At 42.6% G+C, this 27776-nt stretch overlaps 1 protein-coding gene across 2 annotated transcripts in view; it reads left to right on the top strand.

Annotated features, from left to right (window-relative positions):
- Window positions 1–27776, top strand: part of LOC122805884 (serine/threonine-protein kinase D3) — a 2410388-nt gene that overhangs the window by 1553534 nt on the left and 829078 nt on the right. For both annotated transcript variants that reach the window (XM_044076135.1, XM_044076141.1), the window contains exon 8: window positions 16221–16404. In XM_044076135.1, the coding sequence (XP_043932070.1) occupies window positions 16221–16404 (184 nt within the window). The remainder of the gene's footprint in view (window positions 1–16220; window positions 16405–27776) is intronic.

Here is a 27776-nt window from a genome sequence, read left to right as displayed (position 1 = left end):
GCATAGTGGATTCCCCCCACAGACCTGTAGTATCTGCTGAGGGGTCAGTGATGGCACCATTAGCCAAGTTTCTTGATGTTAAACTTAAGACCCTCTCTATGGAATGTGTGGACACTGAAGGATTCATGGGACCTGCTTAAGCAAGTTAAACCTGATTTGTACAAGGAACATATGTTCTTTATTACTATTGATATTGTGGATCTTTTTTCTTCCATCCCAAATGAGCAAGGTCTGTTATGCTTAGAAGAAGCAATGGTGGAACTAGGGGGTCTATCTCATCATGACTTTTGGCTGTGTCTAACATTAATTGATCTTGTTTTGAAGAACAACTTCATTTTGAGGGGGATTTTTTTTCAACAAACCAAAAGGGTGGCAATGGGTGCGCGGTGTCCACCTATGTATGCCAGTATTATATTGTCTATGTAGAAAGAAAATATGTATGCAATTCGGAATATGTGAGGTGCTGGAATATGTGTAAACATTACCTTGATGACATTTGTCTTATTGGATTGATTCTGAGGCAGAGTTTACAGAATTTTTTTAATTACATTTCCAGCACCACAAATTTTTACGGTTTACGTATAATATACAGTATAACAGCATGAATTATTTAGACATTACTACACTTAAATATCAAGGGAGGTTTAAATCTACTGTATTTAGGAAGGAGATATATTCTAATTCCTTTGTTCCTTAGTCAGAAAAGGGGTCTAGTTAAAGGGCAATTTGTGAGGGGTAGTAGGATGTCCTCTGAGGATGATGACTTCCTGATAGTGTGTCATTTTCTAGAAAGAATGTTTCTCCAAAGTGGTTACCCGGCTCAGCTTTTGAGGGAGGTTCAAGATGAGGTCATAGAAGGTAGATTAGATAGGTTTGACCCTTTATTAAAGAAAGGTGCTTTGACCATTGGGAGGCCTTGTGTGACCAGTGCAGATAATGTCATTTTTGAACATGCGTTTGTGACTAATTACAATGGTGACACTGGGGCCATTAAGAATATTATGGAAAAATAAATGGGCTTAATCTGATGCTGTATCTGACCTTAACATATTTGGGAAGCTTTTCAAATGTATTTTTAGAAAAGGTCCAAACATTAAGAATTTAATAGAAAATTAGAGTGGGGCCATTCATTTGTATAGCCAGGACAAGAAGGGCACCTACAAATGTGGACATTGTTCTCTGGGTCCGTACATATGTAATGGCGAGAACATGCAATTGATGGCAAGGAACAAAACTCTTATATGCAAGGGATTTGCCACCTGTGACACCAATGGTGTAATTTACTTAGCATTGTGCAAGGTCTGCAATGGATTTTATGTGGGCAAAACCGAAAGGAAGCTTTGTAGAAGAATATATGAACATGTTTGAGTTTAAAAACAAGAGTTCTAATAATGCTTTATATAAACATAGTATGATGTGTCACCATGTTTCCTTTGTGTTTTTTTGTTTTGGAGGTGGTATCTAAAGATAAAAGGGGGGGGGGGCATGGGAGCTTAATATTGAATATTGGGAATTATAGTGGCAGATTGTACTTGAGGCTAACAAATTTCCGGGTATGAATGAAACCCTGTCACTTGCTCCTGTTTTGAAGCTTAGGGCTGCCAGACTTTGATATGTTTAGAATGTACATATTGTATACATTTTATATTTTTATTATGGCCTTTATACAAGATGAATGTATTACTAAGTATGGATTTTTGCAAGCTGATTGATTTTGAGTTAATTATTTTATTCATTGTTGGTCTTGATTGGTAGTTGATTAGTTACATAGGGTATTTAAATTAAATGTTTTATCCATGGTTTACATCTGATGAAGCATGTTTTAAGATGAAAACGAGTTGTGATACAGAGCGTTTATGTGTTTTTATTTGTACTGTGAGGATTTGTGTTTTGGATTAAAGGAATTGTGCTTTCAACATTTCAAATGTGGGTCATCCTACCAGGGTGCCTTTTTTAGACTTTGTAAAACACCGCAAGAAATAAACTAATATATGGGGTACAGTCAGTGACATGTCTCATTTAAGAAGCATAAATTGTTAACCATTATGGCACCTACAGAGAGCGTCTGAAGTTAATACTTTTGATGTAACAACAGTGTATGTAACAATTGGGATTGCTAATCAAACATCCACTTGTGTATTGTTTTAATTTCTACACCATGCGTAAACATGTATGCATTCAGGTCATACTGTGTATTTCTTCTGTCACACACTGCTTAAAGAATGCTGCCTGCTTAGTGAGAAGTCTGTGTTATTGTTTGTTAAGTCTTTAATATTTTTAAATGTATTTTTCTTGTTTTCAGTTGCATATCTTTTTAAGTGAAGAAGGAAATGCACAGTAAAAGTGATGTTTGTTTCTGTTAATCCCATCTGACTCATTTTTATAATACTGTCTCTTCATTACTGTTTCTCCCTTGTAATGTAAAGACTTTCTTTGCCTGTGCGTCCTGCCTCTCTCTTTTTGCTCATATCCTCTCAAAAGACTTTTTAGCTAACTTTTCTGAATGCAGTGTAGTGTGCTGTACTCTGTGATCCCTCTTTCACCCTTTTCTCTTTCTTATGACTTCCATTGACGTCATAGGCATGCATATCTCAGTTTAGTGTTTTGTACTGATTTTGTATGACTTTTTATAACTTTTGCTACCTTTTTTCTTGTAGTTCACATAATTTTTTGCATTGCCCCCCACCACCACTTGCTTGACAATCTGACCCTGACTTGGTCTACTGGCTCATTCATTTCCCATCATTGGCCAAGACCTGATTGAGAGGAGCTATCACTGAAGTAGCCATCAGGAATGGTTTGGGGTTTTCCACTTTTGAACTACATACTCTGTACATTTTTGGTTACACATGGGCAGGGGGTATGCAGTGAGTTGTCTGTGCTGGTCATCCCTCACTTTCACAGAGAACTTTGCCAGCAAGTAGCCAAACTCACCTTTTCCAAAACACAGGAGGTGGTTTTCCCGGTCTTCATTAGAGAATTTACACCATTCCTATGCGTCTCCACACTTCTGCATCTTAGTGTCCTTTCGGAGTGGCTAGCAGATAAGCTCCCCCATTCCTCTTCCTCCTTGTCTGGCTTCTCCAGTGTTGGAGAAGCAAATCAAGCCCTAGTCGCCTAGGTCACAGCCAGAGCTTCAGCCCTATACACTCCAAATCCAAGCTTCAACGGTCTTTATTTAATGTTAATTGTAACCAGTCACCAATGTGAACATGTTAAAGTAGTGCCATTATCCTTGTATATAATGCAGTGAATTTAAAAATGAAGGAGAAAGCATTATTCATACTCTGGATATCCACAGATGACTGTGACATTTTAACAGAAGTAAAATGTTTAGAAACTCTGATCAGATCAGTTACTCCTGAGTCAAAGCAGACTATTTCCATATGTCTGTCCTATGCAATCTCATTTTATTATACCTCCCATAACAAGTCAATTCCACACAGGGGCAAGGCACATTCTACTAGGGCCTTGGCTTTGTTAGTGGGTTTTTGAAAGGAAGTGGACTCCAAAAGTATTCTAGAGGCAAGAAATTGGTCCTCTATAGATATTTTTTTAGGTCCCTCAACCTTCCCCCTCCTAGTCTGTAAAATCTTTGGTATTCTACCCATTTAGCTAAGGTTATTGCAGCAGTGATCAGCTAATGAACATAACATGTTCAAATGATCACTGGTGTTGTATTCGTTCCCTTCATTATCTTCCTCTATCGCCTTTATTTTTTTGTTACTTTTTTAATGCCAGGATGTAGATGTTGACTTTGGTTCTCTTAGGACTGTCCTCTTTCTGGACTTCACCCCCCACCCCCACTTACATTTGACATGAAAGCTCTGAACAGCTTGGCACCCAGACCACTGATTTTCTACCGTTCTGCACCGAAGAAGAGTTTTATCATGAAAGCTTTGCTAGTAAACTTATTTTTACATTGCTTTGTGCATTCCTTTTGCTTTTTATTCTTGGACAGTTTTGTTTGGAACTCTATTCTGGGTGTTTAACAGTTTATTTTTTTCCAACATTTACTGTCATGGTAAGTCTCCTTAACCAAACGTTTACTTGCACAGCTGTATTTTAAGTCATTACTACCTCTTTGCCTGGTCAAGTGTGAAAACTGCTATTTGATTATTGATAACACATTTTCACATTCTGCTGAAATATGTAGGTATTCTCATGTACCTCACCCACTCGGGAAAAAAAAAATAAAAAGCTAAGTAGCATTAGAAATCTTCCAGTATGGCTGTCATTCATTCAGTTCTGGTTTTGGTGGCAATGTTGAATTGCATCTTATTTAATTGTGAAAGTCAAGGAAAGTGGTGTTGTAGTATTCTTATCCATTGTATTCTGAAATATAGTATAATGCTTATTTTCTTCACTGTAGGTAACCCAAGTGTTGTGCAAAAAGTTTTATTTTTCTGCGGTGTAGATATGCTATTGTATATTGCATATAAAACCTACCTTGCATAGTTGTGGAATACCTCACTCAAAGGCTTTAGAAACTGTTTCATGATGTTCTTCATGTTTCACTGTTGCAGTCATCACATTTGGATTAGCTGCTTTCAGTAGCCCTCAGTCGGCCTGATTATCAAAGTCTTGGGTCCTGCGTCGGTTGCTGTCTCATCTTATCAGTCTTTCTTGCCGTGCGGTGCCCGAAGCAGAAGCATTTCGCAAGTGCCGGTCGACCGACTCCTGAAATTTTAATTTTCGAGTTTCAGAACCGAAGTTTCAACTAAAGTTAAGTACCGGTTGGGGAAACTTTTTCTTGCTCTAAACCGATGTCAGTAAAAGTCAATAATTATATTTCTTGTGGAAAGCAAATACCTCACAAAGATTTTCATTCGTACTGTATTCCTTGCCTAGGCCCTGACCACGACATACCTCACTGTCGGTTTTGTGCCTTATTTAAGCAACAAACTATTAGTCGTCAGTATATTTACGCTTCTAAATATTTTGGTACTCTGTTCAGTTATCCAGATATGTCTTCGGTAAGGCATCCGATTACCGACATTGCGAAAAAACGCAAAAATAAAGACAGAGACAGGCCGCCTAGGTCCAAAGCTGCTAACAGTGCTTCTCCTATACCAGTCGCCAGTTCGCCGGTACTCAGGCTCTTTCGCAGCCCCGGATACCCGCTACTTCAGTTTCGTAAGCCTCTACTGAGTCCCATTCAGAGTCCGGTATGCCGCGAGATAGTTCAACTGTGGAACCTGTGGATGTCTCTATCTTGGATGGGTCCGGAGCCGCTGTGCAGGCACCAGCTTCTGAGGGTGTATTCAGGCCTACTGACTTGCATATTAAACTGACGCCATCTTCTTCTTCAAGGCCTAAAACTCGAACCATGCCTAGAAAACTGACGCCCAGACCGCATGGTCAGGCCTCTATGCCTAAAAAACAAATGATAAGAATGGCTGAAGACCTTATTTCTTTAATCAGGGGAAGACAACCTTCCCCCTCTTAAGAGACCTAGGACTGAATTTACTTATGATACTTCTGACCAGGATTCTGAAATTTCTGATGTTCATCGTGCATACAGCTGCAGTCATTACAGATGGGGTTATCCTGCCGTCAGGCGGGTCCCCGGTCGGCCGAATTCCAAAGTCTAGGTCCGGCGTCGGTTGTCGTCACTTCTTTCCTGACGTCAGTGCGGCAGGGTATAAAAGAGGCAGCCGACGCCATTTTCTCCAGTCTTTCTTGCCACGCGGTGCCCGAAGCAGAAGCAGTTCGCAAGTGCTGGTCGGCCAGCTCCTGAGATTTACGAAAGTATTTCAGCCGAAGTCTTCTTGAAAGCTAAGTACCCCATTGGGGAAGCTTTTCTTGCCCCAGACCGATGTCAGACAAAGTTAATAATTGCATTTCATGTGGGAAGCAAATACCGCATAAGGATTTCCACTCTTTCTGTATACCTTGCTTAGGCCCAGACCACGATGTCTCGGCCTGCCGTTTTTGTGCTAGATTCAACAAGCGCACTATTAAGCGTCGGGCGGAGTTCACCCTTCACTTTTTTGGCAAAAAATTTATTATGTCGTCGGATACTCCGACTCCAGTTTTGAGCAAAAAATGCAAAGATAAGGACCGACATACGAGGTCTGCACCGTCTACTGAAACCACGCTAAGGCCGACTACCGGTTCTACGCAGCCCCTGAGTACCGATGACACTACATTACCGGTGTCTTCAATACCCAAGGTCGCAGGCTCCTCGGCCCCCATTCCTACTAGAGATACCGACGCCACTCCTGGCGGGGAAACTCAGAATTTAGACAGGCCTGCCATTTCTCAAGGGGTCTTCTGGCCTTCCTCCTTCTCTATTAAAGCCTTCACTAAATCTAAAGCAGCCATGAAAACCAAAAAACAGGTTCCTCAGACCCCCTCTCAAGGCACCATGCCTAAAAAGCAGATGCTTAAAATGGCTGAGGATTTGATTACTCTTATCAGGGGTTCTCAACCCCCCTCTGACAAAAGGCCCAGATTAGAGGAAGACTACCCTTCCTCAGATCAAGCTTCTATTACCTCAGAACTATCTGAGGACCAGGATTATGCCTGTCCTCCATTCGAAGACTCTGATGCAGAGGAGTCTATTCCCTCGGTCTCCCCCCCTGAGGACTTCTCTTTTGGGGAAACCCTGCATACATTGAGGGAACACTTTCACTGGGAAGGCCAAGATTACTCAGATTCCAAGAAAAGGCTCAGGGAATTTCTTCTGCTCCCCCAGCATAGGCCCATGGCTGTCCCTCCTGTTTTAGATATATTGGATGATGTGTACACAGAAGCCAGCCTTAATCCAGATTCTTTGCCTCCAGCTCCTGTTAAACCAGACGGGTATTACCGGGTTCCTGATTCTCACCAGTTCCTATATAAAAGCCATACTGCTGACCCAGAAACAATTTCACAGGGTCCCAAGGGAATTAAGGCCTCTACTGCTAAAAACCCATTACCTTCAGAGAGAGATTCCAGAGCTTTAGAAAGGTGGGGCAAAAAGGTGTACACCTCGGCCACTTTAACCATGAGGGCATTAAACTGTCAGTTCCATATGTTAAAGTATCAACAGTTTTTGATATCTCAGCTGAAAAGCAAGATGACACAACCAGATTTAAAAGAGTTGCAGGATTTGTTGCATGGTGCAGAGCAAGTGGGTAAACATACCTTGCAGTGTGGTTTTGATGCTTTAGAGGCCTCATGTAGAGCTGCTGTTACGGGGTCTGTTATACGTAGGCATGCTTGGCTCAAAGAGCAAACCTTACCAGATCATGTCAAAGCTAAATTATTAGATGCACCTCTTCAAAAATATGTATTGTTTGGTGTTAAAGCTGAGGAGGTAATAAAGAAAATGGAGGAAAAAGCGAAATCAATGCAAACAGTGAAAGATTTCCTGCAGGTACAAACTCCACGTTTCAGCAGAAACTGGTCTTCAAAAAATTGGTCCTTTCCAGCCACGGACAGACCTCAAAGGGGCAGATACAGATGCCCAAGGGGTAGAGGGCAACCTCCAGGATCTTTCAGAGCCAGACAGTGGCAAGCACCAACCCCAAGAGGTGGAGAAGATAGATCACAGTCTTTTAGAAAACAGACATAATGACTTCCCCCTACACCTGCCAAGCACAGCTTTAATGGCAGCACCTTTGGGCGGAAAACTGACATTATTCTCAAAAAAAATGGCATATTGTTACAAAAGACAAATGGATTCTGGACATTATAGACAGAGGCTACAGGTTCCACTTCCACACCCTTCCAAAAATGAGAGGCATGCCAAACCTGCCACAAAATCAAAGGGCAGAGGCACAAAAACAAATTTCAGCTCTCATGGACATGAAAGCAATTCTCCTGCAAAAGAACAAGGTCAAGGGTTTTATTCAGACTATTCCTGGTACCAAGGAAAGACAAAGATTGGAGACCTATCTTAGACCTATCCATCCTAAACACATATCTACAGGTGCCAAAATTCAAGATGCTCACATTACAGCAGCTTCTTCCCATGCTGGGCAAGGAGTCTTGGCTGGTAACATTGGACCTCAAGGAGGCATACCTGCATGTCCCTATCAGACAAGTTTGCAGACGATACCTCAGATTTCTTGCAGGTTCAACCCAGTACCAATTCTCTGCATTGCCCTTTGGCTTGTCTCCTGCGCCCAGAGTGTTTACGAAATGCCTGGCATCAGTAATCGCCTTCTGCAGACTACAAGGGATACAAATCTACCCATATATCTGGACGACTGCCTGATCCAAGTGGACAGCAAGGACATACTATTGCAACACCTGGCGTTTGTAATAAAACTGTTGAACTTCCTGGGATACACAGTCAACAAAAAGAAATCAAAACTAATACCCTCTCAACAAATAATTTTCCTGGGTGCCAGCTTGAATACAACCACCTAGATGGCCTACCTCACACCAGACAAACAAGGGCAACTGTCTCAATACTTCAGAAAAATGGCAACTTTCACCAGGCTAACTGCAAGGAAAGTCCTGCAGGCTCTGGGATTCATGGCATCTTGCATCCTACTAATCCCATGTGCAAATTTGCATATGAGGAAACTTCAGTGGTACCTAAAAAACTTATGGTCTCAACACAGCCACAGCTTGGAACCAATTATACCACTCATTCCATGCCTTCAAAGGGAATTTTTGTGGTGGGCTCAAGCTTGCCAAAGAAACACATGTCTTCCTTTCTGTGTACCTCAAGCAGCTCAAATCATCACAACAGACACCTCAGACTATGCCTGGGGAGCACACATGACAGATCAGTGCATTCAGGGAAAATGGACCCGAAAAGAGAAGCACCTTCACATCAACCAAAAGGAAATGCTAGCCGTGCAAAATGCTATTATGACCTTCAAAGACCTACTGCATCCAGGCCAGCTATTGATAAGGACAGACAACACCACAGTGATGTGGTGCATAAACAAACAGGGGGGAACTCATTCATACCCCCTGTGCAGGCAAGCCATGACCCTATGGAACACAGCACTGGAATTGCAAATTCAACTACAGGCACAATTCCTGCCAGGGAAGGAAAACACACTGGCAGACAACCTAAGCAGAAATATGACAGATCCACACGAATGGAAGTTGCATCCTCAAGTTTTCACAAAGATAACTCAGGCATGGGGACAGCCAGACATAGATCTCTTTGCTACCCATAAAAATTGCCAGTTGAAAAAATTTTGTTCAAGGACCTATCATCCACAGGCCTGGAAAGTGGACGCACTTTCCTTCAATTGGGCAACATTGACAGTCTATGCCTTCCCGCCTCTTCCTCTGCTGCCCAAAGTTCTATCAAAAGCCAGAGCAGAGAGGCCAAAAATTATTCTCATTGCTCCAGACTGGCCAAGACAACACTGGTATCTGCTCCTGAAGAGCCTGACACATTCCCCACCATGGATCCTACCTCTAGTCCCTCTTCTGTTGTCCCAGCAGAACTACAAAACCCTTCACAGCCATCTCAAAACCCTAAATCTAGCTGCATGGAGAATTCCTTGATTTCCCAACAGATTCTCCTCTCCAAGGAGGTGCAGGATGTCATCTTGGAGGCCCGAAGACCTTCTACTAGAAAAGCCTACCCCGCCAAATGGAAATGATTTTGTGCCTGGAATCAAGAAAAGGGACAGAATCCTTGGGTAATAAATATACCTCAAATTTTACAGTACCTAGCTGAGATGTTAAACAATGGACTTTCCTTCTCCTCCATCAAGATCCACGCTTCAGCCATTTCTGCACAATACAACACAGATCCTCCTTTATTCTCTCATCCTCTCTTAAGGCAGTTCCTCAGAGGGGCAAAGAGTATAAAACCCCCAAGGAAACCACCAGTCCCTGCTTGGGACCTCAACTTCGTATTGGAAAAGCTGACCCTTCCTCCCTTCGAGCCAGCTTCTTCAACAGAGTTACAGTACTTGTCATGGAAAACAGCCTTTCTTCTGGCTATTACCTCAGCACGCAGGGTTTCGGAGCTACAGGCCCTCATGACTGTGCAACCATTCATCATTTTCCATCAGGACAGAGTTTTCCTTAAGAACCAACCCTGCCTTTATGCCAAAGGTAGTATCCAGTGTAGCTTTGAATCAGACTATCCACTTACCTACCTTTTATCCTAATCCACAAAACAAAGGGGAAAGACTACTACATTCCTTGGACATTCACAGACAACTTTGTTACTATTTGGACAGGACAAAGACATTCAGGAAATCTAAGCAACTCTTTGTGTCCTATGCTGCAGGTGCTCAAGGAAAGGCTATTTCCAAACAGACAATTTCAAAATGGATAGCCCACTGCATACGCTTTTGTTACTCATTTCATGGAAAAACTGTGCCTGCATGCATCAGATCCCACTCCACCAGAGCCACAGCTACCTCTACAGCCTTCCTCAGGGGGGTCCCTACGAAGGACATTTTGGAAGCAGCCACCTGGAGTTCAGTGCACACTTTCTCCAAGCACTATCACCTCCCACTATACTCAAAATCTAGAGTGGGCATTGCCACAGCAGTCCTGCAGGGCATCCTAGCCCCTCCTAGTTCCAGTTAGTGCCTACCACCCTTACTTAGCTTTGGGATTCTACCCATCTGTAATGACTGCAGCTGTATGCACGATGAACATAGTACAGTTTTGTACCTACCATAAATGTAGATGTTCGAGTGCTCACACAGCTGCAGTCCAGGTTTCCCTCCCTCCATCCCCTCTTAGGACAGGCCTTATGACAAACACCTTTTCATATAACCTTTTTGGGGTATTCTTTTATGGTGTATTTGCTTGCAACTACTGTTTTTGATTTATCAACATTGCATCTTTGCATAACATTATGTTTGCCTTCCTTCTGGGGGCACCTGACATCTGGGGCAAGAAAAACTGAAGAAAATGGCATTGGCTGCCTCTTTTATACCCCTGCCGCACTGACGTCAGGGAAGAAGCGACGACAACCGACACCGGACCTAGACTTTGGAATTCGGCCGACCAAGGTCCCGCCTGACGGCAGGATAACCCCATCTGTAATGACTGCAGCTGTATGAGCACTCGAACATCTACATTTATGGTAGGTACAAAACTGTTCCTCTGATGACCAGGATTTACCCTTATCTACCTATGAGAATTCTGATGCAGAGGTCTCTATTCCCTCTGCCCCCCCCCCCCCCCCAAGAGGATTTCTCTTTTGGTGAAACCCTGCATACTCTTTGGGAGCACTTTCGCTGGGAAAGCCAGGATTACTCTGATTCTAAAAAGAGGCTTAGGGATGTCTTACTCCTGCCCCAGCAGAGGCCTTTACCTATCCCTCCTGTACTAGACATTGTTGATGATGCCTTTTCGGAATCTAGCTTGGCCCCTGACTCTTTACCTCCTGCTTCCAGAAAACCTGATAGATATTACAGGGTTCCTGACTCTCACAAGTTCCTTTTTAAAAATCCTACTGCAGATCCTGAGACCATTTCACAGGGACCCATGGGCATTAAGGCTACCACTGCCAAAAATCCTACCCTCTCTGATAGAGACTCCAGGGCACTGGATAGATGGGGTAAGAAGGTATACACGTCTGCAACTTTGGCCATTAGGGCCTTAAACTGCCAGTTTCATATGTTAAAGTATCAGCAGAGTATTATTGGATTGCTTAAACAGAAAATGATGTTGATTCCTGACTGTGCTGAAAATAAGAATTTACAGGATTTAATGCATTCTGCTGAACAGGTTGGAAAGCATACTTTGCAATGTGGTTTTGATTCACTAGAGGCATCTTGCAGGGCTGCTGTCACTGGGTCTGTACTTAGAAGGCATGCTTGGCTTAAGGAGCAATCTTTGCCAGATAATGTTAAAGTTAAATTGCTGGATGCTCCCTTAAATCAGGACCGCCTGTTTGCCAACAAAGCAGAAGAAGTTCTTAAAAAGATGGAGGGAAAAGCTAAATCTATGCAAACTGTTAAAGATTTCCTACAAGTACAACCTCCAAGATTTAGTAGGCATTGGCCCTCTAAGAATTGGTCTTTTCCTGCCTCTTCCAGGCCTTCTCAGACCAAACCGAGAATCAGCAGAACACCCAGGCTTCAGTCCCAGGGTACACACAGGACTAAGCAGTTGGGGGCTCCCACTTCCAAATCAGGTAGTTGTAAGACTCCTCCCTATGGTAAACTGTCTCAGTGACTTAACTTTAAAACGTCTAAGCACTTCTCAATTGACTGCTGCTTTAGGGGAAAAGATTGCTCTGCAGGATAACTGGGAACTCATTACCCAGGATAAATGGGTTTTCAATATAGTTTCCCAAGGATACAGATTTCACTTCCACATTTTACCAACCCCAAACGGTTGGCCAGATCTACCCCCAAGTCAGTGGGCAGAGGCTCAAAAGCAAGTACTCTCTCTCTTAAGCATAAAGGCTATTCAAACTGTACCAGAAGAGGAAAAGGGACAAGGTTTCTACTCAAGACTTTTCCTGGTACCCAGAAAAGACAACTCATGGCATCCTATCCTGGACCTTTCTATCTTAAACACCTTTTTGGTGATTCCAAAATTCAAGATGCTAACTCTTCACCAGTTACTTCCTATGCTAGGCAAAGATGCCTGGTTGACAACACTGGATTTAAAGGAAGCCTGCCTGTACATCCCAATCAGGAAATCTTGCAAAAGATACCTCCGCTTCAAAGCAGTTCTCTGCACTGCCCTTTGGCTTATCTATTGCGCCCAGGGTATTCACAAAGTGCCTAGCTCCAGTCATTGCATTTTGCAGGCAAAGAAATATTCAAGTATACCCATACCTGGATGATTGTCTAATTCAGGCAGAAAGCCAGGACATACTTTTGAATCATCTGGCGTTTGTACAAAAGGTGCTAACTTGTCTGGGGTACACCATAAACGAAAAGAAATCAAATCTTGTACCCTGGCAGCAAATTGTATTCCTGGGAGCAAGCTTGAATACAACTTCCCAAATGGCTTTCCTCACTCCAGAGAAACAAAGGCCAGAAAGCCAGGACATACTTTTGAATCATCTGGCATTTGTACAAAAGGTGCTAACTTGTCTTGGGTACACCATAAACTAAAATAAGTCACATCTGGTACCCTATCAACAAATTATGTTCCTGGGAGCAAGCTTGAACACAACTTCCCAAATGGCTTTCCTCACGCCAGAGAAACAAATTTGACAACTTACTTCAAACTAATGGCTACAAAAACACTGCTATCTGCAAGAGAAATACTGAGAGCCTTGGGGTTCATGGCCTCCTGCATTCTACTAATTCCATATGCAAGACTGCATATGAGAAAACTACAATGGTATCTAAGAAGCCTATGGTGTCAACATTCTCAGGATCTAGAAGCAATGATTCCTATCATACCTTGCTTACGGTTAGAGTTCCTTTGGTGGGCAGAGGCCTGCCACCAAAACAAGGAACTACCATTCACTCTACCCCCTGCCACCCAAACCCAAACAGACTATGCATGGGGGGCTCACCTGGCAGGGAAGTGCATCCAGGGTAAATGGAATCCAAGTCAAATGCACCTGCATATCAATCAAAAAGAAATGTTAGCTGTACAGAATGCTCTGACAGCCTTCAAGGACCACATTCTTCCAGGACAATTAATGGTAAAGATGGACAACACCACTTTTATGTGGTACATAAGCAGGGAGGTACCCATTCTTACCCCCTCTGCAGACTAGCCATGGCTCTGTGAAACACAGCCTTGAGCTACCAAGTCCATCTACAGGCTCAGTTCCTGCGAGGAAAACTAAATACACTGGCAGACGAACTAAGCAGAAATCTCATGGACCCACACGAGTGGAAACTGGAACCAAAGACTTTCAACATGTTGATAAACAAATGGAGGAGCCCAGATATAGACCTGTTTGCCTCCCCCCAGAACTACCAATTGGACATATTCTGCACAAGGACCCCCCACAAACAAGCTTGGAAAGTGGATGCTCTGTCCTTCAGCTGGAAAAATCTATCAGTTTATGCCTTTCCTCCTCTGCCTCTCCTCTCCAAAGTACCACTAAAGATCAAACAGGACAAACCAAGGATGATACTGATTGCACCAGACTGGCCACGCCAACACTGATATCCCCTCTTGCGCATTTTGTCACTGCTGGCTGCATGGCACCTGCCTCAGACCCCTACCCTGCTGTCAAAGCAGGAGAGCCAGATTCTATTCCCTCAGCTTCAAATCCTGAACCTGGCAGCCTGGCTAATTACGTAACCTCTCCACTACCATCCCTCAGTAAACAAGTGTTGGATGTCATTTTGGAGGCAAGGAGGCCTAGTACTAGCAAATCTTATGCTGAAAAATGGAAAAGATTCTCAGCCTGGAACCAAACTCAAGGGATGGGCACAGCAGCGCCCAATTTACCTCAGATTCTTCAATACTTCACTGAGATGCTTCACAAGGGCCTTTTTTTCCTCCATCAAAATTCACACCTCAGCCATTTCAGCTCATGACAACACAGAACCACCCCTCTTCTCTCATCCACTGCTCAAGCAGTTCCTCAGAGGGGCCAAAAACTTAAGACCACCCTGGTGAGCCCCATCTCCAGCCTGGGACCTTAACTTTGCATTGGAAAAACTCACTCTTCCTCCTTTTGAGCCAGCTGCAAGTGCAGAGTTAAAATTCCTTTCTTGGAAAATAGCCTTCCTTTTAGCAATCACTTCAGCAAGAAGGGTATCTGAATTACAGGCGGACAGGGTGTCCCTCAGGACCAATCCCTCCTTCATGCCCAAGGTGGTATCCAGTGTGGCTCTTAATCAGTCCATTAATTTGCCAACCTTCTTTTCTAATCCACAGATATCAAAGGGGAACAGATACTGCACTCCTTAGATGTGCACAAACAACTTAGATTTTACTTGGACAGGACTAAACCTCAAAGGAAGTCTGAACAACTGCTGGTGACATTTGCTGCAGGGGCAGAGGGGAAGGCTGTTTCAAAGCAAACCATTTCTAAATGGATAGGCCATTGCATTCATTTCTGGTATAAGCACCATGGAAAACCTATCCCACAGGGGATTAGACCCCATTCAACCAGGGCTGCATCTACCTGTACAGCCTTTCTCAGAGGTGTCCCTACCAGGGACATCCTAGAAGCTGCTACCTGGAGTTCTGTACATACTTTCACCAAGCATTACCATTTACCAATTTTCTCTAAATCCAAAGTTGGCTTTGCCACTGCAGTCTTGCAGGGCCTTATAGCTGGTCCTAATGCTATCTAAATTCCTCCTCCCATCCTTAGCTTTGGGAATCTACCCAAATGTGATGACTGCAACAGTGAAACACGAAGAACATAGCACAGTTGTGTACACTTACCATAAATGTAGATGTTCAAGTGTATTCACTGTTGCAGTCCTGGTTACCCTCCCTCCAGCCCCCTGACTTCTTTTGACTATACCTCTACTCTCCTTTACTATGCTTAAAAGCTTTTTGGTGTATTTGCTTTTTTGTTGGAGGTATAACCTTGTGTGTGTGTGTGTGTGTGTGTGTATATATATATATATATATATATATATATATATATAATTGCTTCCCTGACATCTGGGGCAAGAAAAACTGATGTAATGGTGTCGGCTGCATGCTTTATACCCCTGACTACCTGACGTCACAGAAGATGAGACAGCAACTGACGCAGGACCCAAGACTTTGATAATCAGGCCGACTGAAGGCTACTGCAAGCAGATAACCCAAATGTGATGACTGCAACAGTGAATACCCTCGAAAATCTACATTTATGGTAAGTGTACACAGCTGTACTTTTTGCACCTGTTTTATTTACATGATTTCATATCAGAGTAAAAGCAACTTGGAGTGCTTGTACTCCCTGACTTAACTTTTTCTTTCTGTAGATAAAACCATTTAGGTATTCAACATTAAGGGAAGGTTATTTCACAGTATTGTATAAATTTTAATTATACAGGAAGGGTATAGCACTAGTGAAGAAATTAACGTTACCATTGATGCTTCATGTTAAGTAGTACAAATAAGATTTTGATGTCCAAATCTTGGATTCATGGAGTTAAATTAGTTTAAAAGAACATAATTACAAAATAGATTTTGTGAAGATATGGCATCCTTTTAAGAGCAACTCAGTTTAACTTATTCTGAAAATATGAACAATAATATTGTAAATATAGGAGATGAGTCTTATTTTTTGAGATAAAACTATAGAAACTGTCTGCATGTGCAAACCATTTAGTTTCAGCTATTAATGATTTAATGACATATTACTGTATTTCGCTCATAAATTAAATATATTTACTTGTGTACATTTCTTTGATTAGAGCCTGTCAGTCCAGGTCCTGACTCAGACATGCCTATGGAAGTGGACAGTATTGACCTGAACAGTGACTGCAGCAGGAGTTTAGATGATCCAGAAGAGCCCTCCACTCCAGATGACAAAATGTTTCTTCTTGACTCTTCAGATTTGGATGGAGACAGAGATGAAGAAACCATCAAGGCCATTAGGTACTGTAGTCCATAGTGTTTAAAAGTTATTGCTTAGTGCTCAGACATTTTGCTAGTGGAATTTTGAGGTCTTTTTTCATGTTAAGACTGTTCCCAACTTGCATGCACTAGCTCACGTTCAGTCTTTCCTACACAAAGATATTTCAGACATCCAGGTAACTGAATAGTAAGCCATTAAATCTGGTGGCATCTAGCTGTATAGTCAATTGATTTCTGATTAATACAGTTCCCATGATTGAAATGGCAGTCCTAAGATGGTGGTAGGCCATTTTGAAAATGAACAGTTGTGCAGAACCTAAGACTTAATTGCTTATGTTCTCTGCAAAGAAAGGAGTAGTTTGATCTTCGTAGTCTGCCCTGGGAATGCTTATTTGATTGATATGCAACCACTTTCTTTCTTTTTCATACCAGTCATGATACCAACCTCCATCAGGGAGGATAGATAACTGAAAAAGAAAAAAAAAACGTATAAACTTCATCAATTTGTGAAATCGTCTGCCTTATGGTCTTAACCTGATTTACTCTGCAGAAACCCTGTCAAGAAGTAAGATCATTTGCGTGGTCTTTAGAGTTAACTTCTTTTTTATATATATGTTTGAGGTACATAACCAATATTAAATGTTTGTTTCATTGCTGGACATGAAGCTAAAACCTGGTGACTTTGTATAATTCCATGATTCTTGATGTTTAACTGGCTTGTAATCTTTCCTTAGTGTATTGATGGTGTTAGAGCTTTGCCTCATCATGGTTGTATATGCAGTTCAAATAACTGGAAAGTGATGACAGGGTGATACTTAGCTGACATACTTTATGAGCATAATATGTAAAAATCAGGGAAGAGTTGAAAATTGCTATATTAAAAAAACATTTGGTGACATTTCCAAATAAAAAAGAGGTAGTTTGTCATGGCAGTGTTACAGCAGCTTACAGTGTAGTGAAGTGTTAAACCATTAATACTAGAACGATAATCCACAGTATTAAACCTGCATACTCTACAGATTTCAAATCTGCGCTCTCTCTGCAGCTTGCAAATAAAATTATAAAATTTAATGGCAAGCTTTCTTACTGGCACCACTGACTTTGCTCTAAGATTTCCTTCCATTTCTTGCTGCTGTTTTTTGTTGTTGGAATCTCTCAATTTTATTAGGTATGGTTGTTCTGGCTTTTCATTCTCACCATTTTTAAATTAATATGATACTGGGTATAGTTTTCATTTAACATTCCCCATGTTGTCTGATGCCAATGAGTCCTGTTTATACACTGGTAAAAGTACTTGTGTATGATCTGTATATCTGTTATGCTCAAGCCTTTTCAGTAAAAAGTCCTAGCCCCCTAACATACATGATTATATATGATCACCCAAACTGAAAGTTGCATATACAAAAATGGGCCATTTCATTTCATAGTACGATTTGCACTGGCAATTATGATGAATGTTTGTGTAAAATAGACAGTAAGGAGGGTGAGTATCAACAATCATGTCTCCCTTTTCTTTAATCCCACCATATTTACTTCATCTAACATTGATTTAAGACCATGCACAGCATATAATATAATGTGTGTGTAAGTTCATTTAGTGCTCCTAGGGTAGAAGAAATACTTAACTGAATAGAATAGACTATAATCCACATTTTGAAGTACTAGTAATGAAATGGGGTTTAGATATGCAGAATGCTTATTTTTCAGAATTCTTTGCAAATTTTTTTTGAGTCTGGGTGGAGGAACGAACTTGAGTTGTCCAACATGTTTTGATTGGACTTCCTTGACCTAGTGTGTATCCCCATTTCTTTCTTTACGTATTTTCTTAGAGTCTTCTGGTGCTATACTAGGTGATCCCTAATGATCCTCCATTTAAACAGCATTGATGTTGATAGTGTATCTCTGAGTAGTATGAAAGCAATTTTAGCTTCCTGTGTGACTGGTCCACAGCTCTGAACAATGGTAGCATTAGAATTTGTGTAAATAGGTAGAATGCGTGTCACATGACCCAACTTTTTTAATGTCTAGGACTGATATTGATTTACTTTTATAGCTTTGCTTGCAGTTTTTATCTCAAATGCATATGAGTTTTTAGGTGTACCTCTTATTTTAAGGTTAGTGCTGACTTTTTAAACTTTCTCTTCTCCACAGTGTAATGGCATTTCTGCTCTTCGCCATCTATATACTTGAAAAGGATAGGTTAGAAAGATGAAATGCTGCAGTTATTTATGCCAAAGGTAAGCTCCATCAGCATCAGTAGGCCAGACTCTGCCTGGTTAATACCTTCCCCAGCATTCCACTCCTTTAGCTATTCTCTTAATCCACCTGACCTACCACCATCTCAAGCAGATGGAATTTTGGTTTAATGCCTCATTGATAGGTTCATAGGTTCATAGATTAGTACTAAGCTAATTGCCCTTGCGTGCCATTTTAAGCCTAGCCAATTATCCCTTGTGAGACTCAAACCCTGCACCTTGTGTTTGTAAGGCAAACACCTTAACCATTACGCCACCCTCCCAACCCCTCATCCAAAGGGCAACACACTCAGGAGTTCGTCATCCCGTTATGCTGCACTGCAGTGTCAGCAGTTGTTCTACCTGGTGTGGGAATAGAACCCATATCCTTCTGCTCCAAAGGAAAGTGTGCTTCCTGTTGTGCCACTCACACTGACAGTACCATTCCATGGACTAGTATAAGTATGTGGAGGGACTAGGATTAGGCCTTAGGAGAAAGCACTCCCTCTGCAACAGTACGTTTGTCTCCTCACCAGCCCTAAACATGTGTCAGAGCTTGTCTAGAGGTGGCTATGTCAGGTTCAATAAACCCAGTAGGCATGAAGAGGCCCTGGGAGCAGCTGATGGTCATCTGTGAGAGAGCTAAAAAAAATGCAGTAACTCACAAACAATAGCGTGTTTGTTTTTTTCTACATTGTAATGGTGACACCAAAACTCAACACATACAATTAACCAAAAATAGCCACCAAAACCTAAAAACAGCTTTAACCATAAACAAAGGGAATAGGCACACAAAGCTAAATGAAGCTTACACAGAAGAAAAATACTGACTAAAAGAAGTTGATTCAAAAAAGAGTTGAAAAGAAAGATCTGACCCAAGTCAAGAATTGGGAAGATATTCTAAATGAAAAACTGAAGGAAGTTGGGGAGGGGGATCATCAACTGTTTTGAAAAGCTTTGATAAAGGAGCATGAGGCCTTTTTCACTACAAACTTGCTGAGTGGCAACAAAAATCTTGAGTTAGGGGAGCGGACTGCATTTTGTGTAAAAGTGGAGCAGCTGGAGCTGCAGAAAGTTTTCCATTTACTGAGCTGTCCTGAATCACTGTTTAATTCTGTAGCTGAAGAGGATGGCTTGGCTCATGTTGTTGGTCACACCTAAACCAAGTCTGATATGGGCTCTGCTATGTCCTACAAAAACAGTATAGTGTAAAGTCTGAAATTTTACACCAGCAGCAAAAAATATTGGCTTCCCTTTACATATTCTTTAGTTGATAGTAGGCCCTTCAAAAGAGCATTAGTAAAGGTCAGCTTGGTGGTTTTTGGCAGAAACCTTGAAGTCCAGCTGGGTAGAAGGGCAGTACAAAACAATAAAACTACCTGCTCCCTGTGTCACATCATCAGGTGAGTTGTACGCAAGTCTCATAAGTGAGGTTGGCTAAAGATGGCAGCCTTCATCTGTAAGTGTAGTTAAAGTTTAACCTGTACATTTGGCAAATCTTCCAGTTGCTGATTCATCTTAGCAAGTCTGAAAGTGTGGTTATTTATGCATGGCACAGTTGCCCTGTGTGACTGTAGTTTATGCTGCCATCTGACAAACTCTTTCAGAGACCAATTCATCTAGTCTTCCAGCTCCCACTGGACTCCTCACATATTAAAAATAGTGCATCACCCTCAGAGAAGAAGCAGAGAGCAAGTAAACACTTCCCAGATCTGTTCATGGCCCCTAATACCTTAACTAGGGCTTAACAGGGGCATCTTTTTCAGGTCTATATTAAATTAGCGAATGCTTAGAAAAGCGAACGCTAATTCATCGACCCCTTTTAAGTGAAAGCTTAAAATCTCGAACACCTGGAACAGCGATTTTTTTCACAGGGAAAAATCTGTTCTTGATATCTAATGTGAACTCTGAAGAAGATCTTATGTGTTTAATCTTACAGTCTACATAGGTGACTGGAAAAACCTGATAAAGAAACAGAAGCTCTGGAGACTGTGTCTGTAGCGTACAGGGCTAAAACCCTGACTACAGCTCAGGCAGCCATGGTTGAATTACTGGCTTGTATGATGTTCTTCATCTCACATTGCTGCAGTCCTAACACTTGGGTAGTCCGCTGTCCCTCGGTCGGCCCGAATATCAGAGCATAAGGCTGACGTCGGTCAAGGCGCATTTGACTGACATCAGAACGTCAGGGTACAAATGCGCATGACCGACGTCATATCCTCAGTCTTTTTTGCCGCATGGTCCGATGCAGAAGCAGTGTTGCAAGTGTCGTTCGGCGTTCTGAAATTTTTCGAATTCGGAGTTTCAGACCGAAGTCAGAGTTGGTTAAGTACCCCGTTGGGAATATTTTGTTTTTCTTGCCTCAGTGGTTTACGGATGTCAGAAAAAGTGAATAACTGTATTTCTTGTGGGAAACAGATACCGCATAGGGATTACCATAATTTGTGTATACCTTGTTTGGGACCTGAGCACGACGTTGTTGGGTGTCGCTTTTGTGCTAGGTTTAATAAACGCACTATAAAGCGTAGGTTGGATTGTGCCAGGTTAGTCTTTGGGAAGCGGTGCAATTACAATATGCCGTCGGATGCTCCGGCCGCTTCTTCAAAGAAGCGCAAGGACAAGGCAGTTAAACCTAGGTTAGAGGAGTCGTCCGAACCGGACCCCGGTTCTTTAGAGACGTCAGTGGAACCGGTGGTTCCAACGGAGGCCTCTATGGAGTCCCAGGGAGAGACTGTGTTTTTACAGGATGTGGCCTCCCAGGAGGCAGGTCAGGTTGTAGGGGCTTCTCAGGTAACTGTACTCCCCTCCCTTCCTAAGGTGTCTAGGCCCTCTCTTTCTGCTTCCAAGGCTTCCCCTAGAGGCAGGTCTAGTTTTGCTTCTGTGGGTGTCACTCCCAGTTTTTCAGGTTCTGTGCCCAAAAAGCACATGCTTAAAATGGCAGAAGATTTAATTACTTTAATTAGAGGCTCTATGCCTCCTCCTGATAAGAGGCCTAGGATGGAACCTGTGTTAGGGGATTATGAGCAGGCTTCGGATGTGTCTGAGTCTTCGGCTGAAGACTTGCAGGAGTATTCTCATTATTCTGATTCTGATGTGGATGATTCTACTCCTTCTGCTTCTCCTCCTGAGGATTTTTCTTTTTCAGAGACCCTGCACTCCATGAGAGAGCATTTTAAATGGGAAGGTCAGGATTTCTCTGATTCCAGGAAGTGGCTTAGGGAATTTTTGTTTTTACCCCAGCATAGGCCTTTAGCTATACCTCCTGTTCTGAATGTAGTGGAAGATGTGTTTGCAGAGGCTTCGCTTAATCCTGATTCTTTGCCTCCTGCTCCTGTTAAACCGGATAGGTATTACAGGGTGCCTGAAGCTCATAAGTATCTTTTTAAGAGTCCTAGGGCAGACCCAGAAACTGTTAGCCAGGGGCCTAAGGGTGTAAAGGCTTCTGTTGTCAAGAATCCGGTTCCTGCAGATAAAGAGGCCAGGGCCTTGGATAGATGGGGAAAGAAAGTTTATACTTCTTCCACTCTAGCCATGAGAGCTTTGAATTGCCAGTTTCACATGTTGAAATATCAAAATTATCTCCTTTCACAGTTGAAATCTAAGGTGGATGCTCTGGCGGAAGGAATTGATTGTAAAGAGTTACAAGATTTAGTGCATGTTTCTGAACAGGTGGGTAAGCATTCTTTGCAATGTGGTTTTGATGCTGTACAGGCCTTGTCTAGGGTGGCTGCCACTGGGTCAGTTCTTCGCAGGCATGCCTGGCTGAGGGATCAAAATTTATCTGACCATGTTAAAACTAGGATTTTGGATGCCCCTTTGCAATCTGATGTCTTGTTTGGTTCTCCTGTTGAGGCAGTTTTAAAGAAAATGGAAGACAAGGCTAAGTCTATGCAGACTGTTAAAGATTTTTTGCAGGTTCAGCCTCCAAAGTTTAGTAGAAATTGGCCTACTAAAGGGTGGACGTATCCTTCTTATGATTCCCAGTCTAGGGGTAGATCTAGACGTGGCAGGGGCAGAGGTCAGGGCTCTTTCAGGCCTAGGACGGGGAGTTCTCCTGCACAGTCTTCGAGTGAGGGCAGGGGTCAGTCCTTTCGTAAACAGACCCAATGACCTACCTTTTCAGCTGCCAGAACCTTCTCGCCTGGCAGCACCTTTGGGAGGAAGGTTGGCACTTTTCAAAGAAAATTGGAGTTTGATTACCCAAGACAAATGGGTACTGGATATCATACATCACGGTTACAGGTTTTATTTCCATACCTTGCCTCCTTTCAAAGGCATGCCAGACATTCCTCCTCAACAAAGCATAGAGGCTCACAAGCAAATTTCTCTGTTACTCCAAATAGGGGCCATACAGCCGGTTCCTATGTCAGAAAGGGGCCTAGGATTTTATTCTCGCCTGTTCCTTGTGCCAAAAAAGGGGAACACGTGGAGACCGATTTTGGATTTATCTATCCTCAACACTTATCTGGACATTCCCAAGTTCAAAATGCTGACGTTACAACAGCTTTTACCTCTACTGGGCAAGGATCACTGGATGGTAACTTTGGATCTCAAGGAGGCTTACCTTCATGTTCCTATCAGGCTAAGTTGCAGGAAGTATCTGCGTTTTCGGACTGGGACTTCTCACTATCAGTTCTCTGCATTGCCCTTTGGCTTATCTACTGCGCCCAGAGTATTTACAAAACTTCTGGCTCCAGTGATAGCATTCTTCAGGCTGAAAGGAATACAAATCTATCCTTATTTGGACGATTGCCTGATACTGGCTCAAGGAAGGGACGAGCTTCTTCGTCATTTGGAGTATGTGATAGCAGTGCTAAGATGCCTGGGGTATTCTGTGATGGACATAAAGTCCAGTCTAGTACCCTCTCAAGACATGTGCTTTCTGGGAGTAAGACTGAATACAGCATCCCAGATGGCCTTTCTAACCCCGGACAAACAAAAGAATCTTTCCCTTTACTTCCATCATCTATCTCTTCAGTCCGGGCTGACTGCAAGGACAGTCCTTCAAGCCTTAGGGTTCATGGCATCTTGTATTCTGGTGCTTCCCAATGCCAAACTGCATATGAGGAAGTTGCAATGGTATCTCAAGAATGTATGGACACAGCACTGCCAACATCTGGACACTGTCATTCCAATAATACCTTGCATTCAAAAGGAATTTTTGTGGTGGGCTCAGGAATGTCACCTAAACAAGGGACTCTCTGTGACCCGGCCAGAGGCGAGTCAAATTTTAACAACAGATGCCTCAGACAAAGCTTGGGGAGCTCATCTAAATGGAAAGTGGATACAAGACAAGTGGCCTGTCAGACTACAGCATCTACATATCAACTTGAAGGAGATGTTAGCAGTCCAGTTTGCATTAATAGCTTTCAAGGATTTACTTCTTCCAGGGCAGGTGTTGATTCTAACAGACAACACAACTGTCATGTGGTACATCAACAAGCAAGGGGGAACACATTCTTATCCTCTATGCAGGCAAGCAATGATTTTGTGGGAGACTGCTCTCAGTTTACAACTAAGTCTTCAGGCAAGGTTTCTGCCGGGAGCACAGAACTCCTTAGCAGATGTGTTAAGCAGACAAATCATGGATCCCCACGAGTGGAAACTGGATCTTCATGTATTTCAGAAATTGACAGTGTCCTGGGGAACTCCAGACATAGATCTGTTCACTTCTCCACTAAACCACCAGCTGCCAAAGTTTTGCACAAAGCGGTTTCATCCCACAGCTTGGAAAGTGGATGCTCTTTCTTTCAGTTGGACAAATCTTCATGTGTATGCCTTTCCACCTCTGCCTCTCCTCCCAAAGGTACTTCTGAAGGTCAGACAGGACAAGCCAAGGATGATTTTGATAGCTCCAGATTGGCCTCGACAGCACTGGTACCCATTACTGAGAAGTCTGGTACGGAAGCCTCCATGGCCTTTGCCTTTGATTCCTCATCTGTTGTCCCAGGAGGACAGTCATTTGCTCAATGTCAAGCTTCACTCTCTTCACCTAACAGCATGGCATATTCTGTTTTATACCATAAAGGGTCTCAACTTCCACAACAAGTTTTGAATGTGATTTTGGAAGCTAGAAGGCCTAGTACAAGGAAAGTGTACGCAGATAAATGGAAGAGATTTTTATTTTGGAGTGCAGCTAAGGATTTGGATGTTTCTGAGCCTGATTTAAGTGTGGCTCTTCAATATCTTACTGAGTTATTGGACAAAGGTTTGTCCTTCTCTTCTATTAAGATTCATGCTGCAGCAATTTCAGCTCACTACGACTGTGACCCACCATTTTCTCATCCTTTGTTCAAGCAATTTCTTAGAGGGGCAAAGAATATAAGACCCCCACGTAGAGCTCCTACTCCTGCTTGGGATCTCAATTTTGTGTTGGAGAAACTCACTCTACAACCTTTTGAGCCTGCAGCTACTGCTGAGTTGAAATATTTGTCATGGAAGACTGCTTTTTTGTTGGCCATTACCTCTGCAAGAAGGGTTTCTGAATTGCAGGCCCTTATGGCAGTTGAGCCTTTCTTAATTTTCCATAAGGATAGGGTATCTTTACGTACTAATCCTTCCTTTATGCCTAAAGTGGTTTCTAGTGTGGCTTTAAACCAAACTATTCATTTGCCTACTTTTTATGCAAATCCCCAAACTAAAGGGGAAAAGATTTTGCACACTTTAGATGTACACAGGCAGTTGCGATATTATTTGGACAGAACTAAAGGGTTCAGACAATCTCAGCAGTTATTAGTTTCTTTTGCTTTGTGCTCTCAGGGCAAGCCGTGTCAAAACAAACTATTTCTAAGTGGATTGGATTTTGCATTGCTTTCTGTTATTCCCATCATGGCAAAGAGATTCCAGCCGGGATTAGGCCTCATTCCACTAGGGCTACTGCCACTTCAACAGCTTTTTTGGGGGGTGGCTACTAAGGATATTTTGGAGGCAGCCACTTGGAGTTCAGTGCATACCTTCTCTAGGCATTACCACCTTCCTCTGTACTCTAAATCCAGGGCTGGTTTTGCCACTGCTGTGTTGCAGGGCATTTTGGCAGCCCCTGCTTCATTATAGTTTAGCCATCCTCCCTTACCTCTGCTTTGGGATTCTACCCAAGTGTTAGGACTGCAGCAATGTGAGATGAAGAACATAGTACAGTTTTGTACCTACCATAAATGTAGATGTTCGAAGATCCACATTGCTGCAGTCCAATTTACCCTCCCTCCTTCCCCTCTGTAGTTTGAGGTGGTTGTGTGGCCTGGGTTATCCCTCTGAGGTATGGTGTGTATATTGTATATATTGTACATATCTTTGGTGTTAGGCTGGTTTGTTGTTTAGTTGTTGTCTATGGGTTTTGACCTTTCTTTTTAGGGTCTTCTGACATCTGGGGCAAGAAAAGACTGAGGATATGACGTCGGTCATGCGCATTTGTACCCTGACGTTCTGATGTCGGTCAAATGCGCCTTGACCGACGTCAGCCTTATGCTCTGATATTCGGGCCGACCGAGGGACAGCGGACTACCCAAGTGTTAGGACTGCAGCAATGTGGATCTTCGAACATCTACATTTATGGTAGGTACAAAACTGTACTTTTCTCAGTGCCTTCAGGGAGAGCCAGGGGGAAAGAGGTGTTGATGTATGCTTCCCACCCACCTCAGACCACTGTTTTAATGACAGGGCCTTGGCAAGAGAGCAAAAGCCCATCATGATTCAGAGAGCTCGTGTGAGGAAGAAGTGGACTTAGCCACCCAAGCCGGTAACAGCATCCTGTGGCAGCACATGGGGTGGAGCATGCTTGCATGCACAAAGGGACATAGGCAGCGCATGCAGCACAACAACTGCTTACATCACCACCAGGGGTGGGTTAGGAGGAAAACATTCTCTTGTTGCCAGAATGTCAGCTAGAGCATAAAGCACCTTCATAGTTGCCTGAGTGTTAGCCTCCCCTTGAACTTTTATGGTCTCCATTGTATGGTCTGATCAGAAGCTTGATATTTGGCAGACACAAAGGCAAGCAGAATTAAAACAAAAAGGGAACTGGTTCTGATATCATATGTTCTGCTGGTCAAAAAGGTGACTGGCCAAGGTTCCAGACAAAGAAACATCTGATGTCATAGTTGGTTCTAGCACTGAGGGAGGCATATGCAGAGCTTGGCAGTACAGGTGTGTCGATACTGTCTCAACAGTTGGTCAAGGGCATCAGTCCCTGCTGATGATCAAAATCTGTTGAAAGAGACAACTAAGTCACATCATCCTTAATTCTGTCCATCTGTCCTCTGATGTTGGTACCAACAAACCTACCAACCCTTGGCCCAATGTGAAGGGCCAATATTTCACTGTCCTAAAGATCAATCCATCAAGAGTGGCACTGATGCCAACAATTTAAGTACTAGGCTCAGTCTTGAAAGGGTATACTCTGACGCCAAAGAATACATCAGTAGAGATAACACCGACATCAAAGCAGTATACAGTAATGCCAGTGATGACATAAGAAGACACATTGATGAAAGCTGCAGTCATGATATTGAGACCACAGCGAAGGTCAGCACCAGTACTGGACTTACAAGATGGCTGCCCACTGATCTATAGCTTAATTTCAGCCCTCCCAATGTGAAAACAGAAACTGAGAATAAAGGGCCAATGAAATTGCCTGGATGTCAACAAATAGGAAATCTGGAGATCCTGAAAGAAAATCAGCCAGGAAAGGTGAAGAGAAAACATTGGTTAGGAAGAATAAAGAGATTAATTCCATTAATTTAAAGGAAACAATAAATCCAATGTACTCAGAGGTGATTAAAATAAGTGAAACATTGGAGTATGTCAACTCTGTTAACAAAAGGCTGGAAAAAAATAGAAGAAGCTTTCAGTAGCTGTTCATATGAACTAATAAAACTGCAAAAGAAAATCAGAGGTTGAAATTAAAAAAAGATTGGCTGATTATGAGGCTTCTCAAGAAGAGCTATTTCAAAAAATAGTACAGTTAGAAGACAACATGCAGAGATAACCTGAGGTTTTTTGCTGCATCAGAGAAACTGGAAGGAAGAGAATGTATTAATTTTATGAAAACACATAAGATACTGGACTGGTGTTGTACAGCAGGATTTAATTGAAAGGGCATGTCAAGTGTGTTCTCCAGATGTGGCCATGGGAAAGCAGCCAGGCTATATTAGTACAGATGCC

The sequence above is a fragment of the Protopterus annectens genome, chromosome 1.part1 (assembly GCF_019279795.1).
Source record: "Protopterus annectens isolate FY-2018-M chromosome 1.part1, PAN1.0, whole genome shotgun sequence".
Lineage (NCBI taxonomy): Eukaryota > Metazoa > Chordata > Ceratodontiformes > Protopteridae > Protopterus > Protopterus annectens.
Note: the sequence above shows the minus strand (reverse complement) of the source record. Positions and strands in the feature narration are given on the sequence as shown.